Raw genomic sequence first — 18,574 nt, forward strand, 5'->3', positions numbered from 1 at the left:
TCACATTAACTAAAACAAATCATAAACCAAGTGCTAGAGTCATGAGGCATGAAATAGGAGAGAGACACTCAGACATCGTCTTCATCATCTTTTCAGTTGATAATGAAACAGTGACCCCTAATTAGAGTTGTGAGTAACCTTCATGGGTTTAAATTCTCCGTCACAACAAACTGATACTATAACACAACAGTTTTCACTGAGGACACGGGGAGTTTTGATGAATCTTTCTTTGCCAAAAGAAAATCATAAAACTCCAGATTCTTTCTCTTGACTGGGACTCATCTGTGAAGTCAGAAAACTGCACAGTGCTACTTTGAACCCTTCTCCATGTTCCCTGCAAACTGTCTCCCCTATGAGTTGCTCTACTTGTTCAATAATTCCTCTTTAATACATATTCCACTATTGTAAATACAAAGCCCTCTGACCAGTGGTCTGCTAGCATGCTGTACTATATTACACATGCACAACCTGACAGAAGGCCCGGATCCTTCGCCCCAGACAGAACCACACTTCTCTCTAGAGCAGTATTTGGTTGAAGGCTTCACATATTTTTGAGCTTTGATATTGCTTCTATCATCAGGGATCCAGTGTTTTCCCCTCCGTGCCGACTTTTTACACAGCAGATCATGCAATTTCTATCTAAATGCCTTTAGCGTGTGTGGGATTCGGTGCGTGGTGTTTGATGGTTTCTCTTGATCATCTTTTACTAGAAAGTTTTTGTTCATGTTACACATCCATTTCACTTCCCTACACTCATGTCCTGTGCGCTCCAACAGATGCCCACACTCAGACACAAGCTTCCTTTAAAGAGCTTTGCACAGATTCAGATGTTTGTCATATTCACAAATAGCTTGCTGAACAATTAGTAACCGTAAGACATTGACAAGTCTTTAACATTTTAATACAAAAAAATATGAACTATTGTATTTATTTAGGTATTCTTGTGACTGAAGTTAAATTCTTCAGACTTGAAGCCAGCAGGTAAAACATTAAAGGAAGGCTTTCTTTCAACATGGTTCTAAGTAGGGCTGTCAGAGTGAACGCATTTATCACATGCTGTTTTGTCCCTTTAGGCGCACCGTAGGTAAGCTACCGCAGCGTCTCACTATAGCCACGGTGATAAAAAAAAGAACGACACCACTGCTCATTTGAATGGCTCATTTCACTTCTTTTTTTAAACTTAAATAAAAACCCAGACAGCTCAGTTGACAGATCATTCAACAGAAATTCCCCCTGTGGCTTCAAATACTTCACTTTTGTATGTTCCTGTGAGCTATTGTCGATTACTTTTCACTTTGTAACAAGTTCCTTTTTCAGCAGTTCAGTTCATGTCATAACCCTCGATCGACCGGATTTTCCTTATTTTCTTTCAAACTAAAATCAGTTATTTATCCAAACAGGAAGTAAAAAAAACCTGAGCTTATGCCACTACAAAAATAATAATAATATAATAATAATAATTTATACTTCATGAATGGGATTAATCGCAATCAACTTTTAAAATGTAACAATTAATTGTGCTTAAATAATCCAAACTTTGACCACCTAGTTCTAAGATTGTGGTCATCTTTCAGTTAGCGAGCAACGAGTTCAAAAGTAACAAGTTTTCACACTTAAAGGCTTAATATGTGATTTTTCACACTTAAATGTATTAATGAAAATAACTCTGTGAGTCATGACTGTCTACAATGGGTGTAACACCAGAGTCCCACTGTCTGTGATGTTTTCAGAGTTTTCCGAGTCCTATCTTCAGTTTGTTTACATCGCCAGGACAGCCGGCTGACTCCTCCCCTCGTGTATAAAAGTTGTTTAATTGAGGGACTAGAGAAAAGAAGAATAACATACTGTACTCACTGCTTAACTGTGTTTCTAGATCACGCTCATTTCAGGTAAATTTACATGCAGTGTGACGATACGAGCATAATAAAGATCGCTAGCATTAGCATGCTAACACAACAATGCACCGCGAGTTGTTTTGGTTTCATGCTGGTGCTCAAGGGCGACATCTGCTGGATCAAAAAAATCACATATTAAGCCTTTAAAACACTTGAAGTTTTAGAGATTTTGACCTTAAGCAACTTTAGCATGAAACAATGCAGATGTCCCAAAATCACATCTATCTTCATCCCTTATCAATCAATTTAAGCTCCTGTGAGGAACAAAGCAGTACATCTTATCTTGTTTCTTATTTTGATATTTACATGTGTAACAAGTGTTTCTCAAACAAAAAAAATCGTATCCTGCCTAGAACGTATATATGTGTACCAATATCTTAGATCTTAACAAAGTTTCTGGTACTGTGACAACCCTACACAAAAAAAAGCAAATCTGAAAAAAAAACTAAATGATGTCTGGAATTTCACCCTTACATAGAAAAGTAAATAGATAGACAGTCAGACATGCAGAGTGTCTGAGGTATCTAACCTGTGCAGTAGGCAGGCAGAGGGGGCAGGAGGACCTCATCTAATAACCCTGAGCTGTCAGCCCCTTTATAGATGGGCGAGGGCTCCACATTAGTACAGCTCGATATGGATCGACTGTGGTGGGAGACCACACTGCGCGAGACGGAGAAGCAGAGTGGGGGGGAGGAGGAGGAGGTGGGGATGACCGACAGAGTGAGATAGATGAAGACGGACGGAAAAAGGTGACCACCGAGGGAGAGGCAGAGTGAGAAAATGTGTCAGACAGAAAGGGGGAAGACAGCAGGGTGAGAGAGAGAGAGAGAGAGAGAGACTGGGATTGAGAGTGACTCTGCAGTATTGTCTCTCAGTATATCGACTGCCTCAAGGAGGGGGTGTTAGAAAATGTAGGTGAATAAAAGATGCCACTGGTTTGATTTAGAGCGGGTCTAACCTTCTTGCATTTAGCAGGAACGGCTACTGCATGTCACACTTTTCTTTTTTTGTTCCTGACCTCACTTCTCTTCACACTCTTTTTTTAAGAAGCTTAACGGCTGTATACGATTTGTATTTTTTCACACCACTCAGCAATTGAATACAAAATGTAGACCAGATCAGATGCCACTTGTGTTCAAAGAATTTGTTAATTACACCAGATTTCCATTTCAGCTTTGGAAACTTTCTTTCGAGTTGCCAGTACTTATCAATCATTTCAGACATCTTTGCTGTTCCCATGAGATTTCAAGTTGCTGCTCTGAATAAGCACAGAAAGAAAACATGGGTTGGGTTAATCATTCAGTGACATACTGACCTAAAGTAGACAGATCCTGATGAAGCTGCTATATGTACAATTCAAAAGTTACCTCAGCAATTAAGAGGCGGGAAAAATGATGGAGTGAAAACAGAGCTGAAAGAGAGAAACTGTTAAGGGGGAAAGAGCGTGATGGGAGCAAAACGTTCTTTCTCCAGTATTGGTTATTTAGCCTTGGTCTGTGTCTGCCTGAGGAGCTCAACACTTTATTCATTCCACACATCACCCGAGACAACGATACATACAAGAACTGACTCACCATTCAAATCACTGTGGATTCAAATGCACAGACGGATAGACAGACAGGCCGAGCTGACTGAAGTAGAAGGCCAGATGTCTGATTGTGTGAGTGTGTGTGTGTGTGTGTGTGTGTGTGTGTGTGTGTGTGTGTGTGTTTAACCTGACATAACCCCCACGCGGTAAACAAAACCTTACGTTCACCTTGCATCTATCGACCACAGGTGTCCTGCATCTGATTGCCGGCACGTTTGTTTACTACTCCTCAATGGCTTCACTCCCCTCCTCCACCCCGCAGGGTCAGAGCAGAGACTGACCAGAACTAACCCTCCCACACACACACACACACACACACACACACAACAGATAATGAATTATGTAATACCTGGGCTCTGAGAACAGACAGAAGGCTCTGCTCTGGAGTAATTCCTCTACATCTAGAGTTGTTCACCACACCAATAGAAACAGCAGGATGCACACAACCTCACAGACGTAGATGTGTGTGTTTGAAGAAATGAATTGCGTTTCATCAAAATCTTGGCAAACACACTGCATGCCTTCCTTACTCATCTTTCAGTCAATTCTAAAGAGCCCATATTTTTTATTTATAGTGAAAATACAAACACTGATTTAAGACAATGTCGTCACTTAGTTTGTGCAGCAGAGCAAACTCAGACCACTGAGAAAGTAGAATGAGTTTTGTTTTTTTGTCAGGACAACATCAACAGAGATAAGATGTATCAGATGGTCCACATGGGAGATAAAATGGACTCAAACCAAAAGTTCCTCATCAATAAGTTTACAGTAGATATGTAACGTAGCCCCTCAGCTGAGGATCTTTATTGCCTATATTGAAAATGAGACTTAGTCTACCTGGCCTATTCACACATAGTTAGGGAATAGTAAGGTTCTTATAATAATTCTTAAAATATGTGTCAGTCAATATTTGAGAGATAATTTAATCAACCTTTTTTTCACAGCAGGCATTAAGACTCATCATGATAGGTCTTAAAGGAGGTAATGTGCCACTTTTTGATCTAGTCGATGTCGCCCTTGAGCCCCAGCATGAAATAAAAACATACTGCTGTTTGGCGACACCTCAGCCATACTGAATCCTCCGTTCCCCTCCGGCGACACACGTCCAACCACCCTCCACTTAGCAGGCTAGTGTTAGCACACTTTGGTTAGATTGTAGTTTCACATCGCATATACATTGACACAGAATGACCATGACTTCTGTCGTCCTTTAATAAAACAGCTTTTACACGCAAGGGGAGGAGCCGGCCGGCCATTTATGTAAACCTGATGTAAACACGGCTTTCGGCCAGCGGCACTCGTGCTTCTTACTAGAACCCGACCGATTAATCGGCCAGCAGATAATATCGGCCGATATTAGCATATCCAGTGACTATCGGTATCGGCTAATTTTATCCCAGATATGCAGCAATTTTAGTAGATTCATTCACCAGTCAAATAGTATTTCATTTGAATATCATTGTATTAAACTAGCAGTTCTCTTTCACCAGCAGAATGTCCTACATGGATTAAACAAAGTTTTATCACTCCACAGTGTCAAGCGGTGATGCACGATGACGCGCAGTTACTCTTCAGTGTAGTGATCATCTTGACTTAATTTAACATCTTTTCCGCAAGTGTTTGATAACTGCATTTGATTGGTAAACGTAATAATTTTATGTATCTTTATCTTTCTATTTCTGCAGATCGAAGATAGAACCAAGAAAGATATCGGCCAATATATCAGCATCAGATTTTTTAAAATCCTTAATATCCCTAATGTCGATATCGAGACTCACAAGCCCCCCCCCCCCCCCCCCCCCCCCCAACCCCCTTGCTCCCTATCCCTCTTCCTGCATTTTATCCCATCTCTCCCCCTATCCCTTTCCAAGCCCGGCGCAGTCTAGGCCTACAATAAGTAAGGTCTTTTACCTGCTTTTTGTAAAGTGTCTTGAGATAACACTTGTTATGAGTTGACACTACACAAATAAAAATTGATTGATTGATTGATTGATTGATTGATTGATTGATTGATTGATTGATTGATTGATTGATATCAGTATCGGCCCTAAAAAATCCCATATCAGTCGGGCCCTACTTCTTACTCATAGTAGACAGTCATGACTTTGAGGGACATTTACAGAGAATATACTTGATTTTTGATAAATGAAAATGTAAAATGCTGCACATTCTTCCTTTAAAAGAAAAACAAAACAATAGAGATGGTTGATCCCAATGGCATTGAATATGTGGCTTAGTACAGGGTAGTTCTTTTTCTCCATGACTTATTCACTGTTATCCATTGTGTGAAATAATTCTGCTGTTTCTCTGGTAGATTTAATTAAAAATCGTTCTTGTAACTATCCTCCTCATAAGTAGAAAGTTCTAGTTAGACGTGATTAATATTAATGGTTTTCTGTGGATTTAGTCTCTAAACGGCTTCTTTAAAACACTTTTAGACTTGAAATGAACAGAATTATTTTCTGTCTGAATCCAGACAGCAAGTCACAGGTCTGTAACGGTTCATAAAGCAGTGCTGCTGAATATTTGGTCTGAGCAGCAGTTCAGCTTTAAAGAAAGGAACTGACTGCATACAACTTCAGTTACAGCGATCCTAATTAGAGAGAGCGATTACATTATAATGAGCTACTGTTAAGCTCAAGTATATGATGATCACACAGTGGACCAGGCAGCGCTTATTCATTCAACTGAGGACTTTTTTTACTCTGTGCTGCCGTGAACTTTTCACCTCAGAGTGTGCAACCCCTCTGATGTCATCACTCACAAGAGGAAGTAGATGCGCACATAAACGTTGCATATACAACCATAAAAACATGAGTTAGCTCATTAAAGAGATGTTTATTTGTTGCTGCAGGCTTTACAGATGTTTGACAACATAGCTGGAAATGTGCAAGCTGTGCCTGCACTGCATTGTGGGATATGAGACTGATTTCTCCTTTAGATTTTAGTATTACAGTAAGTTGCAAATTATTTTCCTCAAGTCATTTGAAAACACCTCAAGAGGTTTATCCTGAAATATAATACATATTTTGATCATTTTATTTTATTAAAGGGAGAATGTGCAAACTTTTTGTTCCAGTAGATGTCGCCCTTGAGCACAAGCATGAAACAAATAACAAAACTGCTGTTTGGCAAAACCTGCCATGACGTCTCCGTTCTTCTCCAGCGATACACATCTAACCCTTACTCCTCTAGCGTTTGCACAAAGGAGTTATCAAATTGGAACGCACATTAATTAATCAAAATCGCTAAGCGCAAGCGGCGGGCAAAATTGTCCTTGTCTCGAGCTGCATTGTTGTGTTAGCAGGCTAATGATAGCGCTCTTTAGTTTGATTGTAGCTGCACATTGCATGTAAACCGTGAACTAAAAACGCTAATGTAATTCAAATAAGCAGTGAGTACAGTTTGTTATTCATCTTTTCTCTAGTCCCTCACTTCAATTCAATTCAACTCAAACAACTTTATTGATTCGTCTTGGGGCAAAATAGCTTTTATACACAAGGCTGTCCCGTCCATGTAAACACAATGTAAATACAGCTCAGACAACATCACAGACAGCGGGGCTCGTGCGTCACACTCATTGTGGACAGTCTGGATTTCGGCTATATTTATGTGTAAAATGTTGCACATTCTGCCTTATACGCAAAGAATAATGTACAATTAGGGGCGTGGCCAAGTTGACTGACAGGTGGGTGTGACGTGTGTTGCTTAACGCCTGCCTCAGTTCCACCTCTACTCCTGTTTCTAGTCTCTAGGTCGACGGAAAGATAGTTTAAGACAGAACTTCCAGCCCTCATTGGGCTTCAAAAACAAAAAGGTGACGTCACTGAGACTACGTCCATGTTTTATACTGCCTATGGTGTCCCACAGTAAACTTTTGACAGCACCTCCCTCGTCTTAAATAGAGGCCAGGATGACTCCTCTTTGTCTCCAGGCACCTTGACAGAGTGTTGGTGTTTTCCACGTTTCTTCAGGACGACTTTCAATGTGAGAAGCCCTTTGTGGAAGGGCAAGGAGCTAAATGGATAATCTGTGATCTTTTTTTTTTTTTCGGATAACATTATCGTTGGTTGCTATTGTAAATGATTGCTATTATCCCAAGTAGTTAAGATGACTTAAAGGCAGATTCAACATTAATTAGACTAGCCAAGGGATTGCTTACCTTGTTTCCTAATAGTTTGAGGCTCTTTTAGAACATTAGAAACTCAAAAGTTAAACACTTAACAGAAGTTAAAAAGAGTTTTCTTCAACATACGTCCCTTAGCGGTGCATTATCAGTGTTTACCTTTGAAGGCATTTGTAGCTGGTAAGTCAGTTTCCTGCATACTGCTCCTTCCCGCGCTCTGCCAGCTGCTGCCGATGCTGCGATGGATGCCGATAGTCCAACCTTAACCAGTTCTAGCCGTGGCCGCTGGGGGGAGGGAGGGTGGCCGAGAGGAAGGGGCGGCGCCTGACAGTCTCGCTGCCATCATTCTTCATCAAAAGTCCATGAGTGGGAACAGGAGGCTGCTGTCTCTCCAACTCTGAAGCAGGCGACTGTGGCACACTTTTGTTCAACTGATTCACAGACAGTGTTTCTGCTGCGGAAACAAAACCCGACTCTGGGAAAACAGAGATGGTGGAGGGGAAAAGGAGCACAAACGGAGAAGATGGAGGGCTCGAGACACTGACTCTGGGTCAGGTTAGGAGAGAGGATGAAGGTTCAGGAAGTTGTAGTGTAGGAGTGGTTGGGTTGAACTCTACCCTCCTAGCAGCAGGCGCACAGCCATGGCCAACACCTTGAACTTTTGACTGTCTCTGCCTCTTTTCTGCCTCTGAGCCAAGAATCTATATATCTCAGTCTGTCTCCTCCGCGGTCAGGTTTGCCTCTTCAAAACAGCTCTAATCAACATGCTGTCTCCTCTGCTTCTCAGAGCTCTTTTTGGGCGGCTTTGCTCCTGCGTTCTTTTTTGCTTTTCTGTCCCTCTCTTCGTCCCCTTACGTCTTCTGTCTGGTTGCTGCAGTCCCCCAGCTCAGCATGAGGTACTGAGGTGCTCTCACACTGGAGCGGCGGCTAGACAATAGAGGAAAAAAAAAAACACAGACAGAGGGAGAAAGTCAATGAATAAAATCATGAGATACCTAAAACATCAGGTGAAAAAGATACTCCCAAGGGCAGACTGCAATGACCAGTTGAGAGAAGTGCATCGAAACAATACAGGTCGTCATCCACTTCCATCCACTCACACACTCACTCTCACACACACACACACACACACACACACACACACACACACACACACACACACACACGCAGACTAAAGGACGAGCTGCAGTGCATGTCTCGGTTTCGATAGCAGGTGGGTGGCTGGCATGGCCCCCTTTAGTTCCTCTCACCCACTTGGTTCTTACATGAAAGGGAAAGTTTTTCTGAAAGCCAAGCGCCGTCTGTGACCCTGTTTCACAGAGCAGAGGAGAGATAGAGCCACATGTCACTGTGCCACTTTGAAGTCTGCCTGATAAACAGGCTGGAGGAGGCTTGGTGGAGAAAACAACTAAACTTTATTTACATTTCAAAAGTGCCAAGTACCACTTTTTGTGTGTGAGAGAAAGAAATAAAAGTGAAGTGTAGGAGAACGTTGGGAGGGGAGGGGGGGGGGGATCAGAGGAAGAATGGTTTTGGTAAAAAAGGAACAACTGCTGCTCTTGTTGTCATTGAGAACATGCAAGTTGAAATAAGGGTGCAGAGGGAAAGGAAACATGAAGAATGACGGGGTGAAATGGAAACGAAGGCAGGAGAAAAATGAATAAACAAAGGAAACAACCTGTAGTAAGTGAGAAAGGCAACAGAAAGAGAGAGGAAAATGTAAAACAGTGGGGAGGCAGGAATAAAAAAAATGTTAAATAAAAGGGAAAAAGTCAGGACTGGGGAACAAGGAAGGGAGAAATGTGTTGCAGAGAGAAGCAGACAGACAGTAAACAAACACACGCCCTGTCTGAGGTCTGAAAAGGCTCGACAGATCTCAGTTTGCTCGTCCTATCTCAGCTCTGTTTTCTGTTCTTATCAAGTCTCACTGCGGATAGGATACACACAACAGCCTGTGCAACGACAAAACAGAAAATTATAAGGCAAAGGCAGGGCTGATGTGACACAGGGAAAGATACTTAGGCACATTAACAGTGACTCAACATTTTTGTTTTTAAATGCAGGGTGTTGTCACCGGCCTGGGATATTCTGAGGAATTAGACTGACAATTTCAAATCATCAGTTAGGAAGAATTAATGTAAGTCACTTTGGCTTTAAGAGGTGAACAAATCAAAAGGCTGAGAGGACAGGCACAGAAAGAAAATGAATGTAAGGAAGAATACGAAAGGCGAGGATAAGAGACAGGAAAAGGGGAAATGAAGGGTAAGGGAGGAAATGAAGGGGTAAGGGAAAAAAATGTAAAAAAGTCAAAAGAAAAAAAGCAAAGGAGAGGGAAGGATAAGACAGGACAGTAAGGGAAAATAGAAGAGAGGGACAAGAGTAGAGCGATAGAAAAGGAGAAGACAAGGAGGGAAAGGGAAGGGATGGAAAGGAGATGAAATGCAGGAATGAAAAGAAAGAAAGAAAGAGGGTTAGGATAGTAAAAGAGAAGCAAGGAGAGGAGAGGAGAGGAGGCTGTCACACTGGACTAATTGATTATAGTGTTAGAGCAGCATTATCACACAGTAATCCTTTGTTTGATATTGAGAGGAGAGGCAGTGTATCTGTGCAGAGATATGTTTTCTGTGTGTGTGTGTGTGTGTGTGTGTGTGTGTGTGTGTGTGTGTGTATGGATTAGCCTCTTAATCTTCATTTATCCATGTTGAGGTCAGTGGAGTTCAGTTTGAGGAGGTGAAAGATGATGCAATAATTCATTTTATCTTCATCGTCTTATTTTGTTAAACATGTGATCTGACTCTGCTAACAGAGTTTTGCTGCTGTAGGCCATGTGTGGGGAAATTACTTCAGAATTTGTATTGAAATAAAAGAAAAAAATGATATGTATCATGTCAAGGATCCGCTCTCAAACCCAGTCACAGGTTTTAACAATCCATGAAATTAACAAAACTTCTTGACGCTCTGTCCTGGACTTGTTTTCTTCTCTTGTCAGTTCTGTTCGATCTGATATTTCATGTCATTATTTTAAACCTCTATATCGTCTTTCAATTATACGAAACGGTAAGAACGCTTTAAAGAAGAAGGATAAATTATCAGTGAAGGAAAAAATTGAAAAATATCAGCCAGACATTAAGATATCCTCAATATCTTCCTGAAAGTTATGAATGAAGTAAAACATTTTGCCATTTTCCGTACCTATTTTACTGGATGAACAAACAAACCGTCTGGATACCATTAAAGGCTTCTGTTCCAACGCCCTAATTTAGAAACAACCAGCAAAATATTTGTTTATAGATGTTAATTTGAAAAAATAACACCAATTTGATGAACTATTAAAGTACATTTAGCAAAAGTTAATGATTGATTTTTGAAAGTTAACAGGAAAAAAGGTCAAAAGTCACAGAACCTATTTCCTTTTTTAAAAAAATCCAATAGTAGAGAATTTCCCTCACTTATTCTAAGATCAACCAAAGAGCAGCAGTACAGCTAGAAACAGAAATTAAATAGTTTTTTCCCCCACATGTGCATATTCACATAGCTGATAAGGACATTATTGTATGGGGTTTATTAAATTGCGATCACACTGTACCTCTCTATACTGGGGGATAAATTAAAACTTCCAGCGCTCTATTGATGAGTCCCATAGTGAAGAGTAAAATCTGAATCCATTATATTCTAAATGTTATATTATTTATGTTATCTTATATTCCCTATAAAGATACTGCACTGCACAAACCCTCTGTGGCTTATCAGTTGAACAGTACAATTATTCCTATTTCTTCCAACCTGCTGCAAAAGCTCTCTGTGGAAACTCTCTGTAAAGTCAGTCCAGCCTGACCTCGCTGTCTGTCTGTCTGTCTGCAGGGTCATCTGAGGACAAAAAGTAATACTAAGGCCACGTTTAAATGAGAACGATCCTCTGAAAATGGGGGTTGTTTTTTGTTTTTCGTCCAGATAACAACCACTGTGCACGCGGCTCGCCAGAAACAACTAAAGAAGCTGTAGTATACATGCCAGAAGTTTACTTTGTAATGAAACAACAAGCGAATGTGCACATACTCTTCCTTTAACGGGGCGGTGAGGTGTAATCATAGACGTAAAAAAAAAAACCCAATGCGGAAGTAGCGGATGAAGCAACAGAGTGCTCTATAGGACGCTATAATGAGAATATTTGCCTTTATATCAATGCTATGTGTATGAATGACAACATCAACAAAAGAGCAGAGAACAACATACTGATGAACAGAAAACATAACGCAACCGTTTAATTACGTGCACAGAGATGGTAGTGGTCACATGCAGACACTCTATGTATCGTGCAGTAGTAACAGTATGCAAACGTCATCAGCTCACTCTGACTTGCTGCTGAAAAAGAACTCGGGGTCTGGCAGGAGAAACTCCGGGTGAAGTCCAAGTGAAACTTTGGGCTGTTTGCGTTCACACATACTCTGGGAAATATCCTGAGTTTTTTCAGGAGATTTCTGCAAGTGTGAAAAGCCCTACCAGTGACTCTAAACTACAAAGGGGGTCCATTTTAAATGAATGTCGACTGAGAACGAGCAGCACAAATTGTTGTAGTCGTCCATCTACTCGTACATGGCTATAGACGGAGTGTTATGCGCATGTGGGTAAGGCCATCGTTTCAAGACGGATTGCATTTTACCAGTCTATGCAATCACTAACTAAAAGATTGCTGTTTTTGGAGGAATTGGTTGTCATGTAAACAGCGCATAATCTACCAGTCTGACCGTCCGTCTGTGTGTCCGCTGGTTCAAACGAGGACAGATAATCATCATGACAGGCTTTGGAACATGTCGTTTGCTGTTTGGGACTGGATTTGACAGTCCAGGTGGATGTTTGTCTGTGCTCTGTGGTCATTTCAGGACAGCTCCCGGCCTGCTCCAGTCTTATCTGTGGATCAATCTGGTGTGGTAGAAGTAGAAAGTCTGAACATCTCAGGCAACACAAAGATCTGTGAAACACCACAGCAGCAGAGTAACATTAAGAATTCAAACAGAAAAGGGAACATGAAGTGAATTTACTGTTCGTTCAGCTTTTGTTAAAGTGATTTGTAAAAAAAAAAAAAAATGCAGCAGCAGCAACTGGCATATAAAGCTAACTGTAAATGAGCACAAAGCTAAGTACAAGAGAGGATATAGTCACTTTGGCTGTTCTACTTTACTGATCACCTGTACTGCTGCAGAGCCAAAACGTTCTCAGCGAGCCTATAAATTAAATTAAACCACGTTCTGGGGTTTAAACTAAAATTCTAATTTCAAAAACTTTATTTCCCGTGGAGTAAGTGTCCGGACACTGGCAGACATAATGGTGATGAACGCTGGTTGTAAGGCCCCAAGAGATTCTAGAATCACCACTGCGTGTGGGTCCTGGGGGGTGGGGTTCAGTTTTTCTCGGATACAATTAGGGGGGGGTCTGCAAGGAGAAAAGGTTGGGAACCGTTGGTTTAAGGCACGAGTCAAATGTTTCAGAATGTTGTTTGAAGGTGCGATATTGTAAATGGACTTGAGCTTATATATTTTACACCGACTCTACCAACTGAGCCACATCCGCCCGAGGATATTTACGTCCCCGTGACTTTTCGCCTTCAATCAGAATGTTGCAGAGACGTAATGTGATCTCCCCTCTGTACCACCTTCAGAGGTGTTACAGACCAAGACAATATCAGGGGAGCCAGCGGGGGGCGCTTTGTGTGCGTGCACGTCTGACATGTGTGTCTATGTGGAGCTCCCTCCGTGATGTACTTCTGCAACGCTGAAACACGGTGGGAATTCAAAGACGGGGACACCAATATTACACCGTCGCTGAATAAAAACCAAGACGTGATGACGGCTGAAAGCAGTGTGAAAGGGGCTCTAGTCTCATCAGGGAAACAGAGGAAAGAAAATATTTAGATTTAATGGATGAACAAGTGAAAAACAAAAAATTGGCAAGTGACTTTGTTATTTTGTTCTAAACAATGAAAGACTCCGAGGCCATACGTGTCTGACATGTCTTACATTTGTGAAGCAGCTGTCACGATGTTCGCTAACTGAACAGAACACAGAACAGCTGAGGCCGATTGGAATTTCAGTTTTCATTTATTTTATAATAAACTAAAGAATTGAAAGAAAGAAAAAAGTCATTTATGTGCAGGAAAATCTGAGGATCACCAAGTTTATAACAAATCATCCTGAGATGTGTTTGAATGAATTCATGACAATCCACTCGTCTGGTCGTTATCCCACTTGAACCCAAAAAATGTGAACCTCAAGATTCACAAGAGGCTGACTTTCATACTGTATGCATTCACTTACTAAAAAGAATATATCAGATGTTGGTAATAATGAATAATAAATGCATTTATCGATTGTGAAACCACAACACAACTTTTTCTTTGTCATTATCAATAAATACTGATGTTGCTGGATCTGATGCTCTGTAACATCTAATGTAAGTTTCTATAAAAGCCTGACCTACACACTGGCTCAAAAATGAACTCCAATAAAAGATATAACACTGCAAGTTGGCCTTGAGAGACACACAAACCCTCGTACAGACAAGTATATACTCAATTTAAGTGTCCTCAAACCAGACATCGAAGCTTTACCAGCTCCAGCCGTGCTGTTATGGAGCTGTGCGTGACCTCTGACCTCCCTGGAGTAGGCAAAGTAAGGAGGGTTTTCATCATTGCATTATTAGTGTGTGTCTATCTGTCAGTCAGTGTAACATATGGGGATAACTAGCAGCTCTAACAGCCAGCACTGACTCCTCCACTGGGTCACACAGGGACATGTGCTTATCAGTGAGACAGCAGTCAGACAGACAAACATGCTGGTTGGGGAACAGACTTTTAAAAAAAACATTGGGGCTGGTTGCATCTGTTAAACTAAAAAAAAAAAAAAAAAAATCCAGCAGGCTAAGAATTTGATTACATAACAAACCCAGAAGTGGGTCTACTGACAGATTGAGAGTTCGGCTGCAAGAGGCATGGAGAGAAAGAGTCACTTAATATCTAGCTCTCATGGACAGTTAATATTTTCTGCGCCGACTCTTATGCAAGGTATCAGCTGGAGGAAATTTAAAATGTCTCTCTGCCGGACAATAAAACCATGCGGATGTCTCGCAGATAATAAATGGCAGAGGGTAGAGCTGGGCGGTACCTGAGAATCATATCACAGTTTTTACATGTGTGCTTTTTGCAGTCACACTATCATCTTGTGCTAATACAGTATCAAAAGAGGGTGCACATATTAATGCATGTTCACACCCCAAACAAGCCTAAGGTGTGATATTCAACTCTTATCATGAAAGAGACCAGAGAAATATGTTTTTATAAGTTCCTATGATCAGATCTCAGGACGTTGTAAATTGTAACTCCATCGGTGTGATTTCCATTTCATGTCTCTCCTGCAGAAGTGTGTTCAGTTCCTGCTGAAATAACCTCCATTTCCTGATATGGCTCTTACAAAATAAAAGCTTCCAGCAACATAATAACAGGGGTCTTTTGTTGTGAAGAACAAGCACAAGAGTTTGTGTTTATCATAAAATTAACTGAGCTACAACTAGCTGAGACATTCATTAACGCTGCACAGAGTTACGGTAGTTAGCCGCTCGTTTCACCACGAGTCATAGCCACAGCACGCTTCTTTTAACCATCCTGTGCTCAAGACAAGCGAGTAGTCAGATGAAACACACGTTCAGCTGGTAGACCAGATGTCATGGAGATGCAAATCCATCGCTACTTTGCCAACATTTGAAATTGCATCCAGTATCCATAACTGATTAAAAATATAAATAAAAAGGCCAAAAAAGAAACCTAAGCTTTCCATGAATACTGGATACTGATTGGCTTATGTGTAACACATGACAGTCAGAAGCATGGATAGGTCACAGAGAAGACGAAGACATCCACTGTGGCTCAATCTGTGGCATTCTGTTATATTCTTAACAAAACATAAAGAGATATATGGCATATCACTCAGCAGTACTGTATTGTACTCGTTTATTTTTTGCACACGAACAACATTGACTGATGAATGTCCGGTTTTCCCCTGGATCTTCCTCCTGAGACTACATCTCGTCTGCCCTCTATTCCTTGAAAGAGCCCATATTCTGCCCTTTTTGGGGTTCGTATATTTAATCTATGTACCTACTTTTGTACGTTCACAATAGCTAAAGTCTGAAAAAAGCGTCTGTTTTCATGTACTGCTCCTCCTTGCTCCCTCTCCGCTCTGAGTCCGTCAGCTGCACTCTGTTGAGCCCACACTGTTAGACCCCACGTGGGCCAAGTCTGCTCTGATTGGTCTGCCGATCCGCTCTGTCGTTATTGGTCAGTTGCTCAGCACGCTTCTCGGAAATTTCAACATGAGCTGCAGGGCTTGCCACAACGAGCCAATGGACTTAGATCAGTGATCTCACACTGACAATGACGTCGGACTGACACATTTTTATCGAGGGGGGCTAGAACCGAGCGTTACATGCGGCTAATGCTACAGCTAACAGGAGGACGTAGGAGAAGACGCGTTTCCGCAGACTAAAGAGCATATAAAACCAGAAAAAGCAGAATATGGGACCTTTAAGGGAACAAATGCCGCCTGTAGTCCTTTTCATAGAACAACTCAGCAACAGCGCCGAACAAAAACTCCGCCATCAGGACGCCTTTAGATCTTTCATTTTGATCCCGCAACGGCGTAATACTGGCGTCCCAGTCTGTGAATTCACATGGCATTATGGTGTTGCGGAAGTGCGAATGAGCACGGCACAGCGGGAGCTCCACGTAAACACACAGTCAGACATGCACACACACACACACACAGCACTGCTCTGCCAATCCCATCTCCCCCGCCTCAGTTACTACCTCCGAAGTTGGGGAGGATCACTTTGTCCTCCCATTAGGCATTTGTGAAGTTAATTTTTAATGCGAAATGTCACAGGGACGTTAATACTGCGCATTGAAACGACAATCTGAGTGTGGCTTGTAGGTTCAGCGGTTAAACAAGGACCGTCACTTCCTGTTTCACAAGTAAACTTTTTATTTCTATTTACCTTTAGCATCCATGTGCTCGTGGGCCCTATCACTACAATACCTGTAGTTCGGTATTGCTCTTGGCCTTGTAATAATTGTGCTTGTGTGCTAATGTATAATTTAATCATTTATATGAGTTACATAATATGGAAGACCAAAAAGTGATATTTGAGTCCTCTTTGTAAATCTGGATGATGTACATTACGTGTGCTGGTGGCAGAGGAGAGGTGGTTTAAGGCCAGAGCCACTTTGTTACACATGAGTAGATGAAGATTATAGGAGACCTCAAATGATTAATGGAGGAGCCGCTTCCGTCTGCTTCATTAGTCCCATCCATACTGTACTTCAGCTTGACGATATTGGCTTGTGGCCATGCTGCAGTTAGGAAGGAGCTTTTAAAGGTTGAGCCCAGCAGCTACTGTCTCACACCGCAGTGACGACTCCGCCTTCGGTTGGTCCAGCAAGGACGAAAAAGACGGACAACAGTTTGTGGGTAATTAATCACAAGGATTAAAAAAATAATAATAATGTAAAAATATAAAGTCGTTTCAAATATGTAGGCATTACATCATATGGATGGACATCTTTCTTGGACAGCTTCATTAATGTGTTTAGACATTTAAGGTTGAATTATGTTTTGAACGTCCAAGGTCCTTCTCTGAGGAATGTTCAGGCATTACTTAATACATTTGGGAAAAAATAGAAACGCAAGTAAAATATAGAGATGTTTGACTCTGAGGAACACGCAGTTAAAGTAAAAGTTAAAACGTAAGTACTTTGCACCAAAATACATTTGCCTTGAGTGATTCATGCCCCAGTACTTTCTTTGGATTCTGCCTGAGAGAAGGAGTCCATTGAATTATGTTTTGAACGTCCAAGGTCTTTCCCTGAAAGCACCAACCTGAGTTTGTGAAGCGGCTGAAGCACAAGAATAAGATATTTATATATATATATATTTATATTATACATAATAATATATGTTTCAGAATAAAATATATACCATAATAACTGGTAAATATTCTGCTGGGGAGGCAGTAGCTCAGTCTGTAGGGACTTGGGTTGGGAATTGGAAGGTCACCAGTTCAATTCCAGGAACTGACCAAGTCTGGACAATGGTCTGGTTGCCACAGGATGCTGTTTGTCCGTGTGTGTGTGTGTATTTCAGCCTATGAGTGTGTAGCATGTCTCAATAACAGGAGTGTTGAATTAAATTGAATTTCCTTGTAGGATTGATAAAGGATATCTTCACTGCATTGAAAGAAAATTAGCTTCAATTAGATTTAATTCTGTGTTTAGCTCTTTAAAGGGGTTATATGTAACTTTCAAAAATACTGCGTTTGTAGCGACACCGCATGGCCGTTAGGTGAACTGCACCAGTAACCTGTTGCTCGCTCTCCCTCGCGTGCTCGCCAAACGTGCTCGTACGTACACAAAGGAGCATCATCATCGGCCGCGAAACACTGGATATTTACCGGCATGATGTTTCCAGAGGAGGTAAGTGGTCGTACACATGTGATAGTCTGTGAAGGAGTCTGTGTTGTGCTTGAGGCCGGTCGCACAGATTCCACATTGGATTCATTCTCCATCCTACAAACGACAGTCTCTGCAGGCACTGGCTGAGAGCGGGAGTGTGTGATGAGCTTGTCCGCCTTTGAGAGCTCCTAGGGCGGATAGAAGTGTGTGGATGGCGGCCTCTGGCTGCAGCGGGAGCTTGTGATGAGCTTGTTCTGTTGATCTCTGTAAGCGGAGCGGAGCGAGGAGGACGTTGAGAACGCACATAAAATGTCACTTCCTGGAGATTTGCGGAAAATACGACCCGGGGAAAAATTGTATACAGGCAACACAGATAGAAAGTGAACATCTACTTTTTCACATCAGTTAACCGTTTATTAATGGGCGATAAAAAACGATTTATACATGTAAAAAGTTACATATAGAACCTT

The 18,574-nt window shown here is 41.5% G+C and overlaps 1 protein-coding gene across 1 annotated transcript in view; it reads right to left on the minus strand.

Moving 5' to 3' along the window:
- LOC132983415 (low-density lipoprotein receptor class A domain-containing protein 4-like) overlaps window positions 1-18,574 on the minus strand; it is a 223,958-nt gene that overhangs the window by 137,778 nt on the left and 67,606 nt on the right. The window contains exon 3 of the mRNA XM_061049705.1: window positions 7,769-8,536. Within this exon, the coding sequence (XP_060905688.1) occupies window positions 7,769-7,808 (40 nt within the window). The 5' untranslated portion in view covers window positions 7,809-8,536. The remainder of the gene's footprint in view (window positions 1-7,768; window positions 8,537-18,574) is intronic.

Source organism: Labrus mixtus, chromosome 11 (genome assembly GCF_963584025.1).
Source record: "Labrus mixtus chromosome 11, fLabMix1.1, whole genome shotgun sequence".
Taxonomy (NCBI): domain Eukaryota; kingdom Metazoa; phylum Chordata; class Actinopteri; order Labriformes; family Labridae; genus Labrus; species Labrus mixtus.